Here is a 21,134-nt window from a genome sequence, read left to right on the forward strand (position 1 = left end):
TACCCGGACTTTACTTTGGGATTCACTTAAACATATCTTAATTAATGTAATTAGCTTTCTCGGTATTCCAAGTTCTGTAAGAACGTTGTATAATGTTTCTCTCCTAACCGAGTCGTAAGCCTTTCTAAAATCAATAAATAGTTGATGTACCGGGGTATTGTATTCCCACTTCTTTTCGAGTATTTGGCGAATGGTAAATATTTGGTCGATAGTTGATCGATTTCGTCTAAATCCGCACTGATAATCTCCAATAATTTCATCTGCGTATGGGGTCAATCTTGCTAACAGAATATTTGAAAGGATTTTATAGGAAGTTGACAAAAGAAAAATGCCTCGATAATTATTACAGTCAGTTTTGTCGCCTTTCTTGTGAAGTGGAACAATGATTGACTCTTTCCACTCTTGTGACAATTTTTCCTTGTTCCAGATAAGGAGAATGAGTTTGTGTATCTTGTTCCACAATTTTTCGCCTCCAGCTAAAATTAACTCGGCCGGAATTTCATCTACACCCGGAGATTTGTGTTTCTTTAATTTCTTTATAGCGGCTTCCACTTCTATTCGATTGGGTTCTGGAATATACAGTTCTGCAGTGTGTATCTCCTTTTCTGCACGCACATTAGTTTTTGGCTGCGTGTTCAGCAAATCGTCAAATAAATCTTTCCATGTACTTAAGAGGCTATCCATATCAGTGAGAACTGTTCCGTCAGATTTCTTTAAAATATAAGCACGAGGTTGATAGCCTTTCTTAAATTCGCTGATCCCCTTATACATGTCCCGAATATTTTAATTTTTACTATTATCTTCAAGTTCCTTAATTTTAGCTTTCAAAAAATCCCGTTTCTTTGTTCTAAAAGTTTTGGAAGTTTCCCGCCTGATATCTGCGAAAGTTTGTGTAGTTATTTCATTCGGATTTTGTTGCCACCGTAATTTTGCCTGTTTTCTCTTCTCTGCTAGTTTAGTACATTCTTGGTCGAACCATGGTTTGTTCCTACGTATTTCCGCGTGTCCCAATTTTTCTATTGCTGAACTTTTAATGCTATCTCTAATTTCAATCCAAGTATCCTCAACACTAGTGCACTGCGAGTCTCCTAAAACCGAGAATCTATTCGAAACTTCAATCTGGTATTCCTCTCTTACCTGACTCTCTTCTAATTTCTTTAAATTAAATCTCTCCGTTTTCGGACATTGAGTATTACCTTTATTCAACGATAATCTCTCGCGTATTATCGCTGCTACCATGTAGTGATCAGTGTCAGAATCAGCCCCTCTAAACGACCGGACGTCAATTGTGCTAGATTGTCTTCTTCTATCAACTAAAACGTGATCAATTTGGTTACGTGTTTTTCCGTCTGGTCGAAAATAGATACGTGTGAAAAAGAATTGGAGAGACCTTCATCCAGGAGTGGATCGACAAATGTTGAGAATGACATATATATAGGGTGGTGCATTTAAAATTTGTCACCCGTGTATCTTCGAAACGACTGCGAGTATGAGAGAACGCAAAAACACGTCCATCGTTATTTTAAGGGACTTGAATTTTGAGCTATAAAAGGTTCACCCCAGATACCCCTTATAGGGGTGCGTGAGTTAAACTTGAAAATTTTAAATGGCAAAGGGGGTCGAGAGTGATATATCGTTGGAAAGATCTCGACAACAGAAATATATTGCGAAAAGTTTCAAATCCTTATGTTGACCCCATCCTAAATGACGGGGGTTGACATTTCCTGTCCATAAAGTCCGTTGACATCCAATGTATCTTCGAAATGACTTTATGGACACGAAATGTGAACCCCCCCCCCCCGCCATTTAGAATGGGGTCAACATAGGGAATTGAATCTTTCGGCAAAATATTAAATGCACCACCCTGTATATTATATTAAATGTCCCCCCCCAACCATATCGGCCAAGTTACGCTTAAGGAACACTTGCATCATATTTAAAATCTACATGTACGGTGATCCTTAGGGAACTTCGTCTTGACGTAGGAATTATATCATAAATACTAGCTGCTAATGTATTTCTCTACGATCCAAGCTTTCCTTCCGTTCTTCAACCATCTCTTTTAAAGTACATTTTTTTTAAAGTTATTTTACATTATATTCTTTCAACCCTAATGTCCACGTTTGTGTTTCGTACTTAGCATTTATTCCATTTTGTAACTCTTCATTCAGCGACTCACATAGATTGCTTCTTCTCATTATTGTAACCAGTGGTGCTATTCTAATTTTTTAACAACCGGTTCTGTATATACAACTACGACTTCTCTCATATATATATATTATATATATATATGAGAGAAGTCGCAGATGGAAAGATAGATAGCTATAATTCTCTTAGGAAGCAAACCATACAGGTAGATAAGACCGAATTTTTTACTGGATACAGCAATTGACAACTAGCATTCTAAAACGTAGCATCTTAATACAAGGTGATGCGACTAGGATTGTCATTCGTCCTGGAAAAATCCATTCGTCACGGAATCGAGATCTGCTTCCCGAAAATAATTCTCGGGACGTTAAATGTCCCGGATTTTAGCTAAGAAGAAAGGAAGGGCATATTATACTTTTTTTTCTTTTTTCACAGGTTTAAGTATATAATTATTTTCTCAAACTTCAGAGTATAGCAATTGAAAAAGTTATGAAACAAACTTCAATACAATGAGCACGGATTTAATTAAGTTCACGATTTAACAACTTTGACATTGAACGAGGCATTTGTTTCATTCGGCCACGGACGAAAGGTTTTACTGCTCAATCTTATTGTTATCTTTAATACTCTAGTTCAATCTACATCATGCCTCTGAAATATTTATTGTTATCTTTAATACTCTATTTCAATCTGCATCTTGCCTCTGAAATATTTTAATCAAAAATCCCTGATCGATATTTTTGATAATTTTCCGCTGACCATTCAAGAAGAAAAATATAGTTTGAAAGGAAGCATCATATGTTGAATGAACTGAAACAGATTCTGGAAGCCGCGAAACATAACAGATCCTGAGAAATTAAAACAAATGCTTACCAGGGGGAGGGGTAAATCATCTGCTTACGTTTGCTTAACTAGGGAGAAGGAAGTCTACTGAAATGATTGAAAATGTGATAACGTAATACTTGAACAACTCTATGTAATGGAAGAAAGTCAATTAGTATATAACATTTCTTCTTATTTTAAGCATTTCAAAGATTTGTAATGTAGTAGCGCCCCGAAGTTTGATTTTTGAAATACGGCAACCTTAGGCGTGACGAAATTACGTAGCACTGCGAATATACTGGAAAAGAATTGTGCAAGATAGATTATTGTCAAAAAGAATTGGAAATACCTTAATGCAGCAATGGTTCGACAATTGTTAATAATTTGGTTTTACAAAAATAAATAACGCTCACCATTCCACTTATATAACCCTTAGTTCTTTTCTTGATATCTGAGCATTTGAAATTAAGGAATAAACGCTTATACAGGGCGCGGCACGTAAAACCGGCCCGTAAAGTGAACACATAAAATGAAATGTAATGTATTGAATATGATTAACTACAACACATAAATGAAATGTAATGTATTGAATATGACTACTCACTTTCACAGCAGCCTTCATAGCAGGTGCTGAAAGTGTCCTCCGCTCACTTCAGGCCCGTAGCCAGGGAGGGGCTAGAGCGGGCAATGCCCGCTTTAAAATATTTTTTGCCCGCTCTAAAATATTTTTTCCGCTCTAAAAAGGACGTTGTCCAGAAGTTTCAAATTGTTTCAGCAAATCCCAAATAGGAGAATCTTGTGATTTTATTTACTAAATAAAATTGAACTTAGCGCGCATTTACTACTACTAAAAATGAAATTGAACGTGGCGTATATTTCTACGAAAAACAACAGTTATTCTTATTGGTAGATATACTCAATAATCTCCCATGTATTACTTTTCCTCATTCCAAGAGTTTGAAGAATCACAACCACGACAACCATTCAAGGCATTGGACAAGATACCCTTCCAAAGAATACCCATATGAAAATTGACCCGAAAACAGGCTATGTTACATGAATGTGAGTGCCTGGCTTGTGCATGTGTAACATTGAAGGTAAAAAACATTTGTTTTGCCGACTTGACAGTACATGTCCCACGTGTGCCTGTAATTAACGTGTAAAACATGCAACATGTCCATGTTCCTTACAGTGCAAGGAAAACGCATGTCTCATATATGAAACTGGTACCGAAACTGTGATGTCTGGAGAAAACGTCTAGAATTCTGACTATTCTAGCGCCTCTAGAATAGTCAGATACAAAAAAAATCAGTGGGGAATTCGGAAGTTTTGTTTATGTAAAAGCGGCAACAATGCTGTTTTTCACGTGATTTGAGTCTTTGCGGGGAGCACCCACGAAAATAAATCAATGCTTATAAAATATTTCTAAATAGCAGTTTGCATCGGCTCACTTTGTGTTTTCTGAGTGGCCCCGAACCATTTGTTTCACGATTTGTTTACAAATATACGGAATGAAGAGAACGTTAATTCCTTATATGCACTCAGAAAAAAATCAAGACGGCAGCAGAACATCGAACCTATTATTTTAAAAAGATTTTGTCACACACCATTATAATTGCGCGCAATAATAAGTAGCAGAGTGCTTAGCGAATTTCCAGAAGGAAACCAAAACTAGAAAATGAACTACAGGCAAATGTACCTCGCCAGACGTTTCCAATTACTCTACTGACTATTATAACGCCGTAAATATGAAGCAGGCATCCATCAAGTTATTTTTTGGTGCAAAAGTTATTGAAAATGAAATTAATTCAGAAACAGGGTCATCTGTATCAACATGTGTAGAAGGTCAAGAAGAAACTAAACGTCAAACATCTGATTTCCACCATGTTGGTGTTGATTTCCACCATGTATCAGATCTTGGCGATACAAAACCCGCTCAGCCGCATCTTGCAAATTTTCCAGGTTCCAGCATTTCTGGTTCAATTCGAGGATTTCTTCCAATATGGTACAAAACATTGGATTGGCTCGAGTATTCTGTTATGTTAGATGCTACCTTTTGCTTCCCATGCCGGAAATATCCATCAAGAAACAGTGATCCCTCATTTGTGCAGAATGGTTTCAGAGACTGGAAGCATGCAACCGAGAAAAATAAGGGATTTTCTCGTCACGCTGATTGTGAAACTCATAGGCATGCTGTGGCTTGCTACTTAGAGCAACGGAAACGTGAGGACTCGGGCGAAACGGTCGTGAAGAAGGTGTGTAGTGATGTAGTTATGAATAATAGGTACTATGTGAAAAGTGTGATGGAAGTTATTCAATTCTTGACTGTGAATCAGTTGTCCTTTAGGGGAGACTCTGGGTGTGAGCAACTCTTAAAACAATCAAGTGGTTTGTTCTTAATTTTTTTTGAATTTAGTGTTCGTGAAGATTCAAAATTAGCAGAAATTGTCAAAACTATCCCTGCCAAAGCAACATACACTAGTCCGTATATTCAGAATGAGATAATTCATTTCATGGCAGAATCTGTTAAGAGGAAAATAGTAAATGAAGCAAACGAAAGTACATTTTGTTCATTTCTTGCAGATAAAACCAGAGACAAGCAACAAATCGAAGATTTGTCTGTCGCAATTAGGTACCTTGTGAATTGTAAAGTGCAAGAAAGATGCGTAGCTATACTGAAGTTGGACAAACAAGACGCTGCCAGCATTAAGAACGCCATTTTAGATTGTTTAAGAAAAGTAAAATTCAAAACCGAAACGATAATAGCACAGTACTACGATGGAGCACCTGCCATGAGTGGACAGAAAAAATGGAGTGCAAGCTCTTTTGTCTGAGGATTTGAAAAGGAACATTTTGTTTGTTCACTGTTTCAATCACCAATTACATTTAGTTATTTGTAGAGCCATTGATACAATTCCTGAAATGAAAGAGATCTTTGATATTTGTCAACAACTATATTACTTAATAATATATTACTATATAATTAAGGACGCGTTGCAGCAGATTACGCAGGAAGGAGTTTAAAGCGATTGTTGGAACAACGTTGGACTGGACATCTTGACACAGTGATTGTAATTCATGACGACAGGTTTCACATATTAAGTGCGCTGATGGCAATTCAAACTTCCCGTGAAGAACACGCCTCAATGAAAGTTGAAGCTACCGGTTTACTACATCAGATCTCCACTAAGAATTTCTGTTTCCTTACTGAGCTCATGTTCAGGGTTCTTGGATATCTAAAACCGACAAACGCACTGCTACAAAGAAGAGATTTGGGCATTGATGCCACTGTGAAGTTAATAGGATCGGTAATGGAACAGCTCAGGTCTTGCCGGCAAGACGAAGGAATATTTGAAAATATCCTTCATGATGCAATGAAGGCATATGCCTTAAACACTTCGATTCAGCAACCATTGAAACGAAAATGCACACTCCCCAATCGCTTAGCTGATTCGGTTGTTGATTTGGAAGGCAAAAATTTGAAGAAGGGAAAGGAAGACGAGAAGGAGCTGAAAAGATTATTCTGCGAAGCTCTCGATATCTCCGTCGAAGAAATTCGGAGCAGATTCAGTGAGACAGGGACAGCTGTGATTGGTGCCATTCACCACTTACTGAGCGAGAAAAGAAGTGAAGAAAATTTGAAACCTCTGGGTGATGTTGTAAAGTACAAAGACATGCAGAGTGCTTCAGAATTTGAAGCAGGAAATAGATCTAGCAAATCGACTGATCAACAAGACATCTCTGGAAGAGCTCACAAAACAAATTGGAAAATATGGCGAGGCTTTCCCGGGCCTAAAGATGCTTACAGAAGCTGTTCTAATTATTCCGTCTTCTACGTCCACAGTCGAAAACTGCTTCTCACGTGTGACAGCTCTCTTTCGACTTCAACGTTTGTCTATGGGACATGAAAGAAAATAGGACCTCGTTCTCCTGGCTTACAACAAAGATATTCTGCGTGCTCTGCGTGCTCTAGACCAGCTTGTAATTGAATTTGTGAAGTGCTCACGTAAACTCCTTTTGATGTAATTACTTACATAAGGACTGTAAAAAATATTTATTTTACTTATGTCAGGGTTGTTTCTTAATTTTTATACATAAAAATATTTCATAATTTACTTGTAATAAAAGTATTGTAGTTCCAAAATATTATAATTTAGATAACAGTTAATAAATGTTCCTAAAATAAATTATTATTATTTTTTACTTTTAGTACTACTTAGTGTATTAAATATTGAATTATATACCATCATTTTAACAAAAAAATGTTAATGATTATATTTGATAGTCGTGGATTTATTACTGTAATATTTATCAGCATAATAAAGTGTTTCAACTTTCTTATAGACTCCATAAATATACAAATGAACATAGACATTGACAACGACAAACGCCTCAAGGAACAGAAACTATATATATTAGAGAGAAAGACTTTTTGTGTTCCTTGAGGTCCCGGCCATTGCCCCCCTCAGTATTCATCATGCCCGCCCTAAGCAACCAGGCTGGCTACGGGCCTGGCCCACTTCAACACACATGTGAGCACGATTGAGGAGATTCATATATACCCTTGTCAGTTCTTGTGTTGTAATGCTATTGGTGACATCCTGGATTCTGGTCTTGAGTTCTTCAATTGTATGTGGATTTCCAGAACGTCCTGGATTTTTTTTTACAAGCTAGCCGATGGCTAGCACCCTGTTAGAGGGTTACGCCCTCTTTTAGGGAATGGAATTTTATGGACAATGGGATGCTGGATGTATAAAGGATGGTCTATGGGAAGGTAGGTATCAATTTATCTTTATTTATTAAAATCTATAAATAAACACAGGACTTAAGGCTTTTGCAGCCTTAACATTTGGGTTGGGAGACATACAAAATAATATAAAGATATCATATAATATACATAACACATAATATACATAGTATGAGGAGAAAATGTAAGACACATATAAAGAAGGATGAGAAATCAAGAAGCGATGGTTAAAAATATAATGAGAGTTTAATCAGATGCAGAAGGAAATAATTTAAACATTAGACCAAAATAGTAGCGATTTGTATGACGATGGAGGTGAGAGATGAGATGAGGTGCAAAACACGCCACAACACATAGGAAATGTTAAATAGACAAATGAGAGCATCTTCTTGCCTAGGGGCGGCTCTAGGCTATGATGTGGACAGGGGGAGCCCATATTAGTGAGAGGAGAATCACTGTGCAGTAGATGGAGTTATGAATGGGTGATGAAAATGAGTATGGAAATCATCTAGGAGGTTTAAGTCTGGGTGATTCGGTGGCAGTGTGTAACAATACAGGGTTATTAATAATGATAGTGGCGTATGCATATATCGAGAAGGCGTGGGATGAACAGCTAAATGGTGCATGGCATCCATAAGTAGAGGATGATGATCGTGGTAACGTTTTGTAAGATAGATAAGTCTGAGTTTTTCGATATGGTACTGTAATGTAGGGAATGTGATAAGACTGTAAAGATGTTGGGTAGGGCTGGGTAATTTTATTCTATGTGCAATTCGGAAGGCATGACGTTCAAGTATTAAGAGTTTGTGGTAAAAACTGGTTGGGGCAGATACCCAGGCTGTGTGGCCGTGTGTGAGAGTTGGGCGGAGAAATGCCTTATAAGTAGTGAGAACAGTGGCTGGTTTTAAATCCCAAGTAGTGCCAGTTAAACGTTTCAGTAAATTTAAACGATTGTATGCTTTACAAGTGATTGACGCCAGGTGCTGCTTCCAGCTTAGATGTCGATCAAATGTTACGCCTAGATATGTTGCTGTCTTACTGGCTTGTATGGGAACCTGGTCGACTTGAATGGATAATCTATTGGGGTTGCGGCGAATTCTAGTTGACTTTTTGGGTGGTATAAATACGACGGCCTGCGTTTTTAAAGCGTTAATGTGAAGATGCCACTTCGTGCACCAAAGAGAGAAATTATCTATAGCTGCCTGCAAAAGCGTATTAATTTGTTGCATGGTATTACCCAGTGCAAGGAAGGCAGTATCGTCAGCGTATTGAAATATGTGCACTTTGTCCGGTAGTGGAGGCATATCGGTGACAAACAGAAGGTATAGAAGTGGAGACAATGCCGAACCTTGTGGAACACCAGAGAGGAGAAAAATGGGATGAGATAACTTATTGTTGATAGAAACATATGCAAGTCAGCCAGTCAGAAAATTGTAAATGATTCGAATATAAAGGACAGGAATATGAAGGCGAATAAGTTTGTAAATGAGACCCAGATGCCAGACCTTGTCAAATGCTTTTTCTAAGTCGAACAAAACGAGACAAGACGGTTTGATAGAATTATAATGATTAGTGATCAAACTAGAAAGACGTAGCAGTTGATCATTGATGGAAAAAGCAGGTCGGAATCCAGCTTGATAAATAGGAAGTATGTGGTGTTCTGCGAGATATTGATGAAGGCGTTTGACCAAGATTCGTTCCAGGATTTTACTGAATGTGGATGTGAGCTGTATGGGACGATATGAAGAAACATCGTACAATGGCTTGTTTGGCTTTGGAAACATCAGGGTTTTCGAAATTTTCCAGGTGGTTGGGTAATACCCAGTGCGAAGAATGAAAGTGTAAATCGCTGCTAGAAGGGTTAATAAAGAGAGAGGACTTTCCTTGATATGGCGATACGTGATGTTGTCAAAGCCAGGTGCAGAATTACGTTTCCGGGTGACTACGGTTCTGATATCATCAACAGTAATAGGAGAAGCTAACGGTGTGTGAGGCGGAAGAGAATGAATTATGCTGGGTTGTAACTGGTAAGCAGCGAGATTGATCTTTTCGACAGGATGAGATGTGTGCTCAGGAGGTTGTGGTGTGAATATGCGTTGTAGATTGTCAGCAAAGGCGTTTGCTTTTTCTACATCGTCTTGTGCAGGTGAGTTCTGGATTAAAAGAGGATATGGCGTCCTGGTGTATTTGCCACACAGCGCATTGAATCGTTTCCAGTACTTGGAAGGATGATTAGTGTCTGAGAGTTTGTTGCAAGTTTTTACCCAACATCGAAGTTTATAAGCACGTATGTAGTTACGTACTGTGCGCTGTAATTGTTTGTGGTGACGCAATGATTCTGGATTTTGGGTGAGAGTATACTCACGATAAAACTGACGTGAACGTGTTATCATTGTGAGGTAATGAGGCGGTAAATTGGGCTGATATGGTCTAGAGGTACTGGTAGGTATGGACAAAGTACTGGCTTTCTGGATGGAAGATGTAATTGCGTTTATGGCAGCGTACATATCGTCCTCAGTTGAGGGCGCTGTAAGATGAGCGGTGGAAGTGGAAAGATGACTCTTGTATCTGTCCCAGTTTGCTTTATCGAAGCGAAGGCTTGTGGAAAGAGTAGGTTGGGTTTGATGTGTGTTTGTGCTATGAGTGTTGATAGAAAGTTTGATTGGGACATGGTCGCTGCCAAGGGGATCTAGAACTTCTATGAGGCTGCGTGAGGCAAGATTTGCCGACGTGATGACTATATCTGGCGTTGTATTTGATATGGGGCGAGTTGGTTTGGGAAGATCGTGAATAATCCCAGTGGTATGAGTGGTGATGAAATTTCTGAAGTTCGTTCTGTCCTGCTCTGTCCGACTGTGCATATTAAAGTCTGCCATAATGATATAATGGTTGAAGTTGTCGGAAATGAATTGAACAAATGCGGTAGGTAATGGGTGACCAGGCCGGATGTAGATTGTTGCAAGAGTGACAGTGAGGTTTCTAAAATAGAGTGATGTGATAACGTATTCTGGAAGATGAGGATTATTGTAGATGTGGCGTCGATGAGGAATCTTATGAAGAAAACCTATGGCCGTACCCCCATGGGCACGTTGAGCTGGTAATTTGAAGTCATCGCGTAACAAGGAATATCCGGGGATGCGACATGTTATAGAGGGTACTAGAAATGTTTCGTTCAGTAGAAAAGCACTAGCATGTTCTTCCATGAGTAACGTTTCGAAGAGCAATTTGTTTTGTCGAAGAGAACGGATATTAAGATATAAGAACACCAGAGCCATGGTTGGAAGTATCAGGTATGGAAGTATGAAAGTGGACTGTATTTCCAGAATAGGTGGCAGTAAAATTGATATTGAATGTAGATTTGGCTGCTTGAATGATCTGTTGAAGTATGTGCGGTCGTTGAAAGGGTTGAATGTTTTGCATTGCCAAAGTGAAGAACGTGAGTAGTTGATTGAGAGTGATTGGAGAGTCTGATGGATGATGATGAGTGATAGGTTGCTCAGGGGTACGAAGTGGAACGACAAGCTCGGGATGATCCTTTTGTGGTTCAGGTTTGCCTTTACATCTATAACTGTATGCAGGATGCTGTTCTTGACAAGTGGGACATTTCGGAGGAGAGTTTAGATTCGTACAAGCACGTGTAGAGTGTGGTCCGGAGCAATAACCACATTTGTGTGTGTTGCGACATTCAGCAGTAGGATGCGTGTTATACTCTTGGCATTTTTCGCAACGCACTGGCAATGGTTGTGAGGAACGGGATGGTTCCACTCTGTGTTTGTGCTGATAGATAACGGCTCCGTTCGCTAGCAGATCGTCAATAGTTTCCTGATGGGAGGTCAATACACGAACCATATAGGTAGGGCCTCGATCGTTCTTAATCCGAATGGTTTTGGTGATTGTATGCCCTTCGAATTTCAATTCCTCTAAGATTTCCTCATCAGTGTATGAAGGATCTACTCCTCGAATGACCACTGAGAGCAAGGGCGTACGCCTAGGAGGAGGTGCCTGTTTACGACGGTTGTCTTGTAATGATGTTAATTGAGCATTTTTGCCGAAAATGTCAACAGGGACTTTGTTCCGAATAGTGGAAAATAAAGATGAATCGGTAGTCTTGAGGATGATACCATTGCGCGTGTGAACTATTTCAGAGATGGCTGCTCGTGGTAGATACTTTCGTAGCTGAAGAGCAACAAATTTTGCGTTGGAAAACTTTGTGTCGAAATTAGTTAACAGCATAGAGTAAATTGAGCTGGATGCATTAGAAGTTTGCTCTTGAGGTGGATCAGCAATGATCATTTCGTCTGTATCCGTATCTGAATCTGAATGCAAATGCTGCTTTTTTGCTGGAGGTGAAGCGAGGCGGGCGGCATAGCTCTGTTTGTCTTGAGGAGATCGAGATCGAACTGAGCTGGTAGAAACAACAGAAGTTGTAGAAGCTTGTGAGGTTTTCCGCTGTCGTCTATTTGTAGCGCAAGAGTCCGTCCGTGGTTCTGCCTTGGAGGCACGAACGGATGGTCCGGCTACGACGTGCGGGAGATTAGAATGCTTGCCACTACTCTTAGAGCCGTTTGTCTTGCCAGAGTCCGCCATAGTAATCAACAAGCCGATGGGCAAAAGCCCAGGATAAAGAAAAAGGCTGTATCTGACGATATAATGAGAAATGAAGGAATGAAAAATAAATTATGTAGGTGAGAGTACCCGTTTGGATAGTACTCAAGGGAGAGTGAGACTCCTACCAGATCTGTAGCACTGGAGACCCTTGGCTAGATCAGTCTGGACTACAGTGCTCGAAGAAATGGCGTGGAGAAGCACCCAGGATGAGGAACAGGAAGGAATTCCAAAAAGCAGCCGTTCTGACGTCTGGTACGTCACAGCTGTTAATGATCGATTGATTGAACAGTCGATCGGAAGTCGTGAACGTCCTGGAAATTTCTCCCGAAACAAATTCTTTGTTTTCACAAAAGATCCTGTGAGAATGAACCCTTCAACAATGGCAACACGCTCGGGTATCGAATACGGCATTATCACACACTGACACTCACCCGGCTTAACACAACGAGGCCTTTTTCTCAACTGGTTTTGACAAGTTTCACTGGCTGCGGCTGCACGTGACTGCTGCAGGTCACGTAAGTCGACCCGACCTTGACACGCCATCTCTTGGTAGGAAGGTAGATTATTTAAGTGTTGCCAAAAACACAATATACCAGAATATTACGTCGGGCCGGTTTTACGTACCGCACCCTGTACCTTGTTCTGAGAGCGCATATGATTAACCCTATTCAGTGGCCCACCTGATATTGAGTTGATTCCGTTACAATATTGCAGGTAATTTGGCACCGATGAAGTGATGGAGAACATTGTTGAACAATCAAACCTTTATTGTCTCTAGAAGACTGGGACATCCCTGAAAACTAACATAAATATTGGCAGGTATTGGACCTGTGTGTTCTGAATGCCTGGGTACTGTATCGCAGACACTGAATGCAACAATATAAAACTAGATACAAAAGTTCGCTACAGTTTTGCTTTGAAGTGGCTGCAAGGTTGATGATGTCAAATAACGAGGAAGACCTTTCAATGATGATAAATCTCTTCCAGCGGCTAAGTAGGAAAAGCCTCGTGTTACAAGACCAGTTGATGATGTAAGGTATGATGGTGTTGGTCATTGGCCAGAGTATGTAATGTAGAAGCGTTGTTGTAAACTTTGTGTCATAGAGTATTCAGGCTTGAGATGTATGAAGGGCAAACTATCTTTGTACTTTACACGAAAAAAGAATTGTTACAAAATGTTATATTTTGCATAAACTTCAAATTTACTGTGTCGTGTAATAATAAAAGAAGTGTAAGAATTTGTTCTTTTCTTTCTACATGAAAGTAGTATGTACCAAAAGTTGTATGTGCCTCCAAAAGAAGCCGCTCATAAATAAAGTAATTTTCATAGGCTACTCTTGTTCAGAAAAAAAAGTTAATCCAACGACTGTGGATATTTCAAAACAATAAGTTTCATGTTCATGCAGTTTTCTTACACGCACTTCTCAGATCATGTATTAATCATGAAATTACATGAGGTAATAATAACAAATATTTTCCTGTAATAACGTTTTCCTTATGGCTTGCCCAATGATGCCATACGGCATTCTAGGATTTTTGTACTACAAAATACAATATTTGGCAATTTTACGGGTTTGATTTCATATGTTGCATCATTGAAATACGCAATGCTGAAAAAATATTTTTTTATCACACACGAAAATTTGGGCTGGAGAGGATTAAAACAAAAACGAATGATCACAGGCGTCTCTGGCGGGGGGATGCTTCCCGTCAATATTTTGAAGTACAATATATTCAATATTTTATTGTAATTTAATTTGCTTACTAACGAAAGAATGTCATATAAATAATAATAATTTTATTTATTTGGAATATAATATTCAGGCTGTTAAACTAATGTAATCGAGTTCTTGATATACCTTAGGGAATCCGTGAAGGTAAGCAGAAAGGTAACAAATGGAATTGAAGTTAATAAACAGGCTGGGGTAGGTAGTAACATTTAAATCAGTTTCTTTGATGCCCCTCCCCAATTTTACATGCCAGACACGTCAGTGCGAATTATTAATTAAAGGTAGCGTTACATGAAATAAGGACATGATTCTAGGGATGGTACCGAGACCGAGACGGACTTTTATATACCGAGACGAGACCGAGACGAGACCGAGACCGAGACGGACTTTTACATACCGAGACGAGACCGAGACAGACCTCTATAAATCGAGACGAGACCATGTTCAGTCTCGAAAGTCTCGGTCTCGTCTCGAATATTGATAGTTATTTTGACTTTACTCAATTTTTTTTCGTTGCTGTATGAGATAACATGGGAACAGTTGACTGATGTACCTGCACAGTGGCGTATTTAGGGGGTAGGTATCGGGCTCAAGCCCCTCCCGAAAAAAAATTGAAATCATTTTTCGCATTGCAAGTATAACACACCCGTTCTCAAGCCTCTCCCGAAACAAAATCCACTGCTGTTGTATATAATCTTCTCTTTCTCTCTCTCCTCCTCCTCTATCTATCTATCTATCTATCTATATACTCCATATACAGGGTGGCCCATTTTAATCTTTCTACGGAAATATCTCGAAAACGGTTGAACATAAATAAACTGAACAAAAACTAAAATAAGAAATACCATGGGGCAGATCGAATGGCGATGTAGTGGTGCCCTCCAGGGCCGCTCTTCATGGGGGCCCGGGACCGAACTTCAAAATATTAAATGGAAACACGAGTCGAGTGACACCTCGTTCGATAGGTCTTTAAAAACCAAAAAGCGATGTGGCAAAAGATTTTTCATATCGGTCACCGTATTCAAAATAGCCCCCAAGATATGTTACCTGCATCGGATGAAGGTCCAGTAGCACTAGTATGAAAACGGTTGAATAAATGAACCAAAAAAATTCAAATATTAAATCCACGGGGCAAATCGAATGATGTTGTCGCGGTGCCCCCCAGGGCCGGCTTTCATGGGGGACCAGGCTCAACTTACAAAGTTTAAACGAAAATATGGGTCAAGTGATACCTCGTTCGATAGGTCCTCATACACTAAACAGCGTTGTGGCAAAAGATTGTTCATATGGGTCACCGTTTTCAAAATGGTCGTCAAGACATGGTGCCTGTATCAGATAAAACGTCCAATACCACTAATATGGAAACGGTTGAAGATAATAACGGATGAACAGAATAAAACTCCTATAGGAAACCACCGAGGGTATTTATCATTCCAGGACTCGAAAATGTTGCAACAGAGGAGAAGATGCTGTAATCGTCCGGAGTTCGGGTCGCTGTTCGGGCTTCCATTTATTTGTAACCATTCGGAGTTCGAGGTCTCTATTTGGGTGAATATTTACTCGTAACCACTCCGTGTAATCTAGTCGCTGTTCGTGGTTCGTGGTCCTACCAATAAGTATTCTCCTGAGACTGGAACTTACCTGGACAGGACGATGAAGGACCTCTCCAAGAAGAGTTACAAACTGTTCCCAAATCGCTCGTCGGTCTCAATAATGAGATGAACATTAGGCGCCGAGATGTTCGGGTGTCTCATCTCGAAAACCTCAAGGACGATCAGACGGTCATCCAGACCATAACGCACACAATCATCACTAATACAAACAACGAAAACACACTGGGTTAAATAACACTAAACTTATTTATTAGAACACTATTATATAAAGAAAAAAAGAAGAGGAATGAACACAACACTGAACACTGAATATGTATAATAATTTTCGCCGCTGAAATCACACTTTGCCCTTTTCAGGCAATATAGCCCTTTATATATATAAGATTATAATTCGGATTTCGCTGTAAATGCTTCTCTTACACCATTGACACACTTGGGGGGTTAGCACTGGGGAAAAGTTGTCTGGATCGTCCCACGATGAATCCAGTTGTTACGCTGAACCGTCCTAAAACGTAGAGGTGATTCTTCAGCAAATTAAACAAGAAATTCTCCAAAGTAGAATACTGATGTGGGAGGGCGCGTGTATAACATTTTAAACGCACCAGGTCTGCGGACCTGGGACTTCACTAGTTGGGGCTAGCCGTAAGAAAACGTCCTTCACCGGCTAATAGCTGGCGCCCCTTAACAAAAAGTCAGACTTGAAGCTCGACGCGAGATGCGTGGTTACGGCTTTCAGACCTGGAGTCAAACTCTCTGAGCATCCAAGCTCAAGCTACGGGTTGCAATGGTCAACTAAAAGTGTTGGCAGTTCATTTCAAAAATCATTGTTAACTCACCTGTATGCACATACAAACAGAATATAGAAAACAATTTATGTTAATTTTGGTCAACTGCCCATAATGCACTAGACACAGCGATAACATTGGCGTGAGAAAGTACAGATAACAAGTACGAAACAACGCAGTTGGTGCCACTTTGGTTGCTGAACATCTGGTCAGCCCGTATTTCCCTAATCTATTATAATGTTTCCATAAGCGATTAAAGAAAACACTTAATTCAGTTCCCAATAACTATAGAATATATACTGTGCATATAATAAGTCAGGAAGAAACACTGAATTGGTTAGTCATTCGCTGAAAGGTTCTCACCAAAAGCAACGTTTTAAATAAATATATGGAAAAACGATGAAAGACTTCTTTGTCCAATTGTGTGGGAAAGAAGAAATTCCCACCAAAGAATTTATATGCGTTGCAGAATAAAGTATAAATCGAAAGTAATGATCACTGTCTTTACGAAATGTACAGAGTGTCCATAAAAAATCCTTCTATAACCTGGTTGCGGTTATAGATTTGACGTCCGTGAAGGGTACGACCTGTTAAGTGCTCACGTAGACAGGTTGAGAACCTTTGGCCGTATGGTGAAGTATGAATAAAATAAGGTTTTTCACCAAAAATTTAAAATTAGTTAGTTGGCAACACTGTCATATGGTGTGAGACTTACGTGCATAAACGATGAATGGTTTTCACCTGAAAAAGGGCTATTTAAAATAGTTAAGTAACTTGTTCATTCACTACAACCTGATGAGATTCCTGCATGAGCAATGTCCAAACCAAGTGTTACATAAGGTAATAAGATCCTCTTGAACAATTGGTGCAGTTGGGTTTCCTTATCTTCCGTTTCCTCACATGTTGAAACCATGCTGTCTTTCTGTGTGAGTATCCTCCATGGTTCTCCAATGATGAGTTGATGAGGGGAGAAGGGGAGATTTTTTTTTTAACACTGGTATGAGAAACGAAGTATGGTTATAAAACCTGTATGATAACTTCACTAAAAATGCGCAAAAAGCGTTTGTAGGGCTATTAAAATTCTTACTTTTTTTAAAAACTGTAATATTATATATATATATATATATATATATATATATATATATATATATATATATATATATATATTCAAACACTTGTAAATACTTTTCGTAAAATGTTTTAAGTGTTCCGTTTCGATCACTATATTTTGTGTAATATGGAGTAAATATGCACACTCAATAACTATTCAAGAAAACATCGACTTAAAGAATTATCAAACAATGCAATAAAAGTTAGTAAATGTGTGCTTTTTAAAATAGCTGTATTTAAAATATTAGAATATGAATGAATATGCAAATAGCAAACATGTTAAACGTACTAAAATATTAAAATTATTGTCAAAGTTTCGATATCATTATAATATATTTGAAAAATATGAAAATCATTCAAAAAGTAAAATGAATGGAAAAATATAAACACATGATAAACTGGCAATATGTAAACAAAATAAGATTTTCGCCTGTATGACCTTTTTTTAACTGTGCTTCGTGTTGTTTGGCAGAAAAGAACGAAAAATCGTTTTTCAAAAATTAAAAAAAATGAACTGATGAAACTAAATAAGTGTCAAAGATGACGTTCATAGTGATTCCAAGAAACAAGCAGGATTTTGCATATCAAAGTAAAGATCGTGATTTCGCTGACATATATGAAGAAAATTCGGTACGCCATAAAATCGAAATGACTCTGCTCGCCATGAAAAAATCGAGACTTTAGTTCGATAACAAATGATTCATTCTGAAACAAAGTTATTATTATCTTAGTCCTAGAATAATGGTTGTTGTTCACTTCCAGAAACGTAAACATTGTAGGGTGACCAGAAAATGTGGCTACTATCAGCAAAAAAAATTAATAAAGCGTTGAAAACTATTCAATATTGATCCAAGTTTTTCAAATGTCTGAATCAAGGAAGTTGACTCTAGTCCAAACATTCCTGAAAATAAATGGTCATTACGTCATGAATTGACCAAAGCCATCGGTGGGAAAAAATGTGTAATACTACACGTACTTTCACACACAATATGCCATCGACACCTGCGAGGCAAAACTAGAAACGTGAATAGGCCTGCAACTATAGGCACTCACAAAATGTTTCTGTACAAAACTGAAATATAAACATTAATATTCAGTAAACTACGCGTATGTGACCTGGAACATCACGTACGTCTTCCACCTAGAAAAGATGTGTAAACACACAAAATACAAATGCTCTCGTAGCACCGTAAAGATACGTCTCTATAAGACAAAATACATGAGACCTGTTAAAAGAAAAATATGGGATACAAAGAATAATATAGTCAACGACATTACAACTTTCTGGTCGATCTGAAACATCAAGATTAAATTCCCTACAAAATGGTTATGTAATTTCACGACAGTTAAACTTTCTTAGGCATCTTCGCTACAAAATATTCAAACTGGTATTATTAACACATTAAAATTCAGTCATCGATCACACGAAATAATTGACAAAATAATTTTCATAAAACATTATGGCTTCATGCTGTTGGAAAAGAAAAGAAAATAAGTTTGTTTTCGGGACCTATAACGGTATTTCTGAGACGGCTAAAACCTCATAAATAATGGGCCATGTCGATTTTTGAAGAAAATCATCCGTCATTGGCAGTATGGCTGAAACCTAAAGATTTATATTCCAAAACCTTTGGCCATGTTGATTTAAAAAATCCTCCATACTGTTTGTTATGGCTGAAACCTAAAGGTTTATATTCCAAAACCTTTGGCCATGTTGATTTAAATAATCCTCCATAACAAAAACAATTTTACTAATAAATTCCAAATAGTTTTGGGACATACTGTGACTAAAATATAACTTTCTGAAAATTAATGTATAAACTAAACATTATAGCACATTAGCATACAAGTACACACTATAATTACGATACATAAACACTAAGATATTCACTGATCTATCACTAGACGATACATATACTCAAAAAATCTAATCTAAGAATACACATGCTTAATTACGGGTACCATAAAGGAAGATGAGAAATGAAAAACTATATTTTGCGATTGAAGGCGAAAATACAGTTAGCTATGGAATATCCAATGGATTAGCCACATCCATTTTTGCAAGAGATCTGTAATTCCAGGAAATATTGCCTCCCTAAAAAATATTTATCCCCATAAAATATCCTACCCGAAGAAGTTTCCCTACGGTCATTCAGTGGTCTAGAGAAGACAAAAAAATGTTAATTAGAAATCACAAGAAAATATAGAAGCTAAACATATTTCCGCATACATATTAATATGGAAGAAGAACGACCGTTTACTATCACATTATCTGTTCATATACTTCCTTCTTGAATAAAAAGATTACTGCTTTCGTTCGGAGAATATACTATTCACACGACATTCCTGCACATACTATTAGCCAACAAGGAAATGCCTGTTTCACTCGTTTAAGGCTTAGCCTACTACCTTTCTAAACTTTTCGAACAAAATATATCATGTCACATACTGGAAATTCAAATAAAGTCAAAATCGGGTAAATGACGTAAATGAGGTTCAACAAATTTACAGTAAACACTTCAAAACGAAAATGAAAATCTAAGATTAACACTGAAAAGAAATTTGAGTTTGATTATAAATATAAAGTTTCATATTCTATGCATGAGATTACCTACTAAATTTCAATGACAAATATACAAGTGTACATATAACTAACAACTAGAATTTTCTTATCCTGGGCACCTCGATAAACTAAAAAGAAAACCAAACATTAATTGTAAATAACATGTAATAATATATTTAAGAATTTCGAAAGTGGGAAGGTATCCTAAAAAGGAATTTAAAATTTAAAACACTTAATAAAAATATATTATAAGGCCAAAACATCTTCCCACTGGCTGAGATACGGAACTGCGCTACTAGTTCAAATTGCTTTTGGATAATGCAATCTCCGTACGTATATGATTATATACTAAATTTTAGTTATAAACATACAACTATATAGATAAGTAACAAGTAAAATTTTCTGATCCTGCGGACCTGGACATCTTTTTGGAAAAAATTCTAAAAGAAAATCAAACATTAATAGTAAATACTATGTAGTAACATATTTAAGAATTTCGAAGGTGGGAAGGGATCCTAAAAAGAAATTTAAAATTTAAAACAGAATAAAAATATATATTATAACGCCAAAACATCTTCCCACTGGCTGAGGTACGGAAATCGCGCCAAGATTTCAAATTGCTTTTAAAATGCAATTCCCCTACGTATGTAGAATGCGTTTTAACTAAAATTCTAAATTAAAACATCTAAAAAAAATAATGACATTAAACTGAAAGTAAATTATTAATAAGGTTTGCAACACTAGCACACAGCTGGTTGAAGTACGAAGTACTACACTGAGCAAAGACAGAAAGAAGAAAAGGAACCAATCAACTGTGTATCGCTCGCTATTCGTCGACATAAACAGGTGGTCGAAAATACAGCGATTATCTTATCAAAATAAAAAAAAGAAAAATGTGTTATCAGCAGTGATGAAAATTTTCCGATTCATAAAAACATACTCTACTTATTCCTACATCGTTGTTTAGTCGAGATGTGAGGTGGAAAATTTTCTTCTATATTTTTTCGG

The 21,134-nt window shown here is 37.8% G+C and overlaps 2 protein-coding genes across 2 annotated transcripts; one reads left to right on the plus strand and one right to left on the minus strand.

Annotated features, from left to right (window-relative positions):
- The first annotated feature begins 4,718 nt into the window (after window positions 1-4,718).
- On the plus strand, window positions 4,719-5,804 carry LOC145676809 (uncharacterized). The gene has a single exon (XM_081747586.1). The coding sequence runs from the start codon at window positions 4,719-4,721 to the stop codon at window positions 5,802-5,804; it is 1,086 nt and encodes a 361-aa protein (XP_081603712.1).
- Window positions 5,805-7,769: 1,965 nt separating this feature from the next.
- LOC145676810 (uncharacterized) lies at window positions 7,770-10,920 on the minus strand. The gene is made up of 2 exons (XM_081747587.1): window positions 9,539-10,920; window positions 7,770-7,776 (listed from the first exon to the last, which is right to left on the minus strand). The coding sequence occupies exons 1-2, from the start codon at window positions 10,918-10,920 to the stop codon at window positions 7,770-7,772; spliced, it is 1,389 nt and encodes a 462-aa protein (XP_081603713.1).
- Window positions 10,921-21,134: the final 10,214 nt, after the last annotated feature.

This window comes from Thermobia domestica, unplaced genomic scaffold, assembly GCF_964235325.1.
Source record: "Thermobia domestica unplaced genomic scaffold, izTheDome1.hap1.1 HAP1_SCAFFOLD_373, whole genome shotgun sequence".
Lineage (NCBI taxonomy): Eukaryota > Metazoa > Arthropoda > Insecta > Zygentoma > Lepismatidae > Thermobia > Thermobia domestica.

Coding starts and splice junctions, on each gene's coding strand:
- LOC145676810 (XM_081747587.1), bottom strand. CDS start 10,920: ATGGAAGAACATGCTAGTGCTTTTCTACTGAACGAAACATTTCTAGTA.
- LOC145676809 (XM_081747586.1), top strand. CDS start 4,719: ATGAAGCAGGCATCCATCAAGTTATTTTTTGGTGCAAAAGTTATTGAA.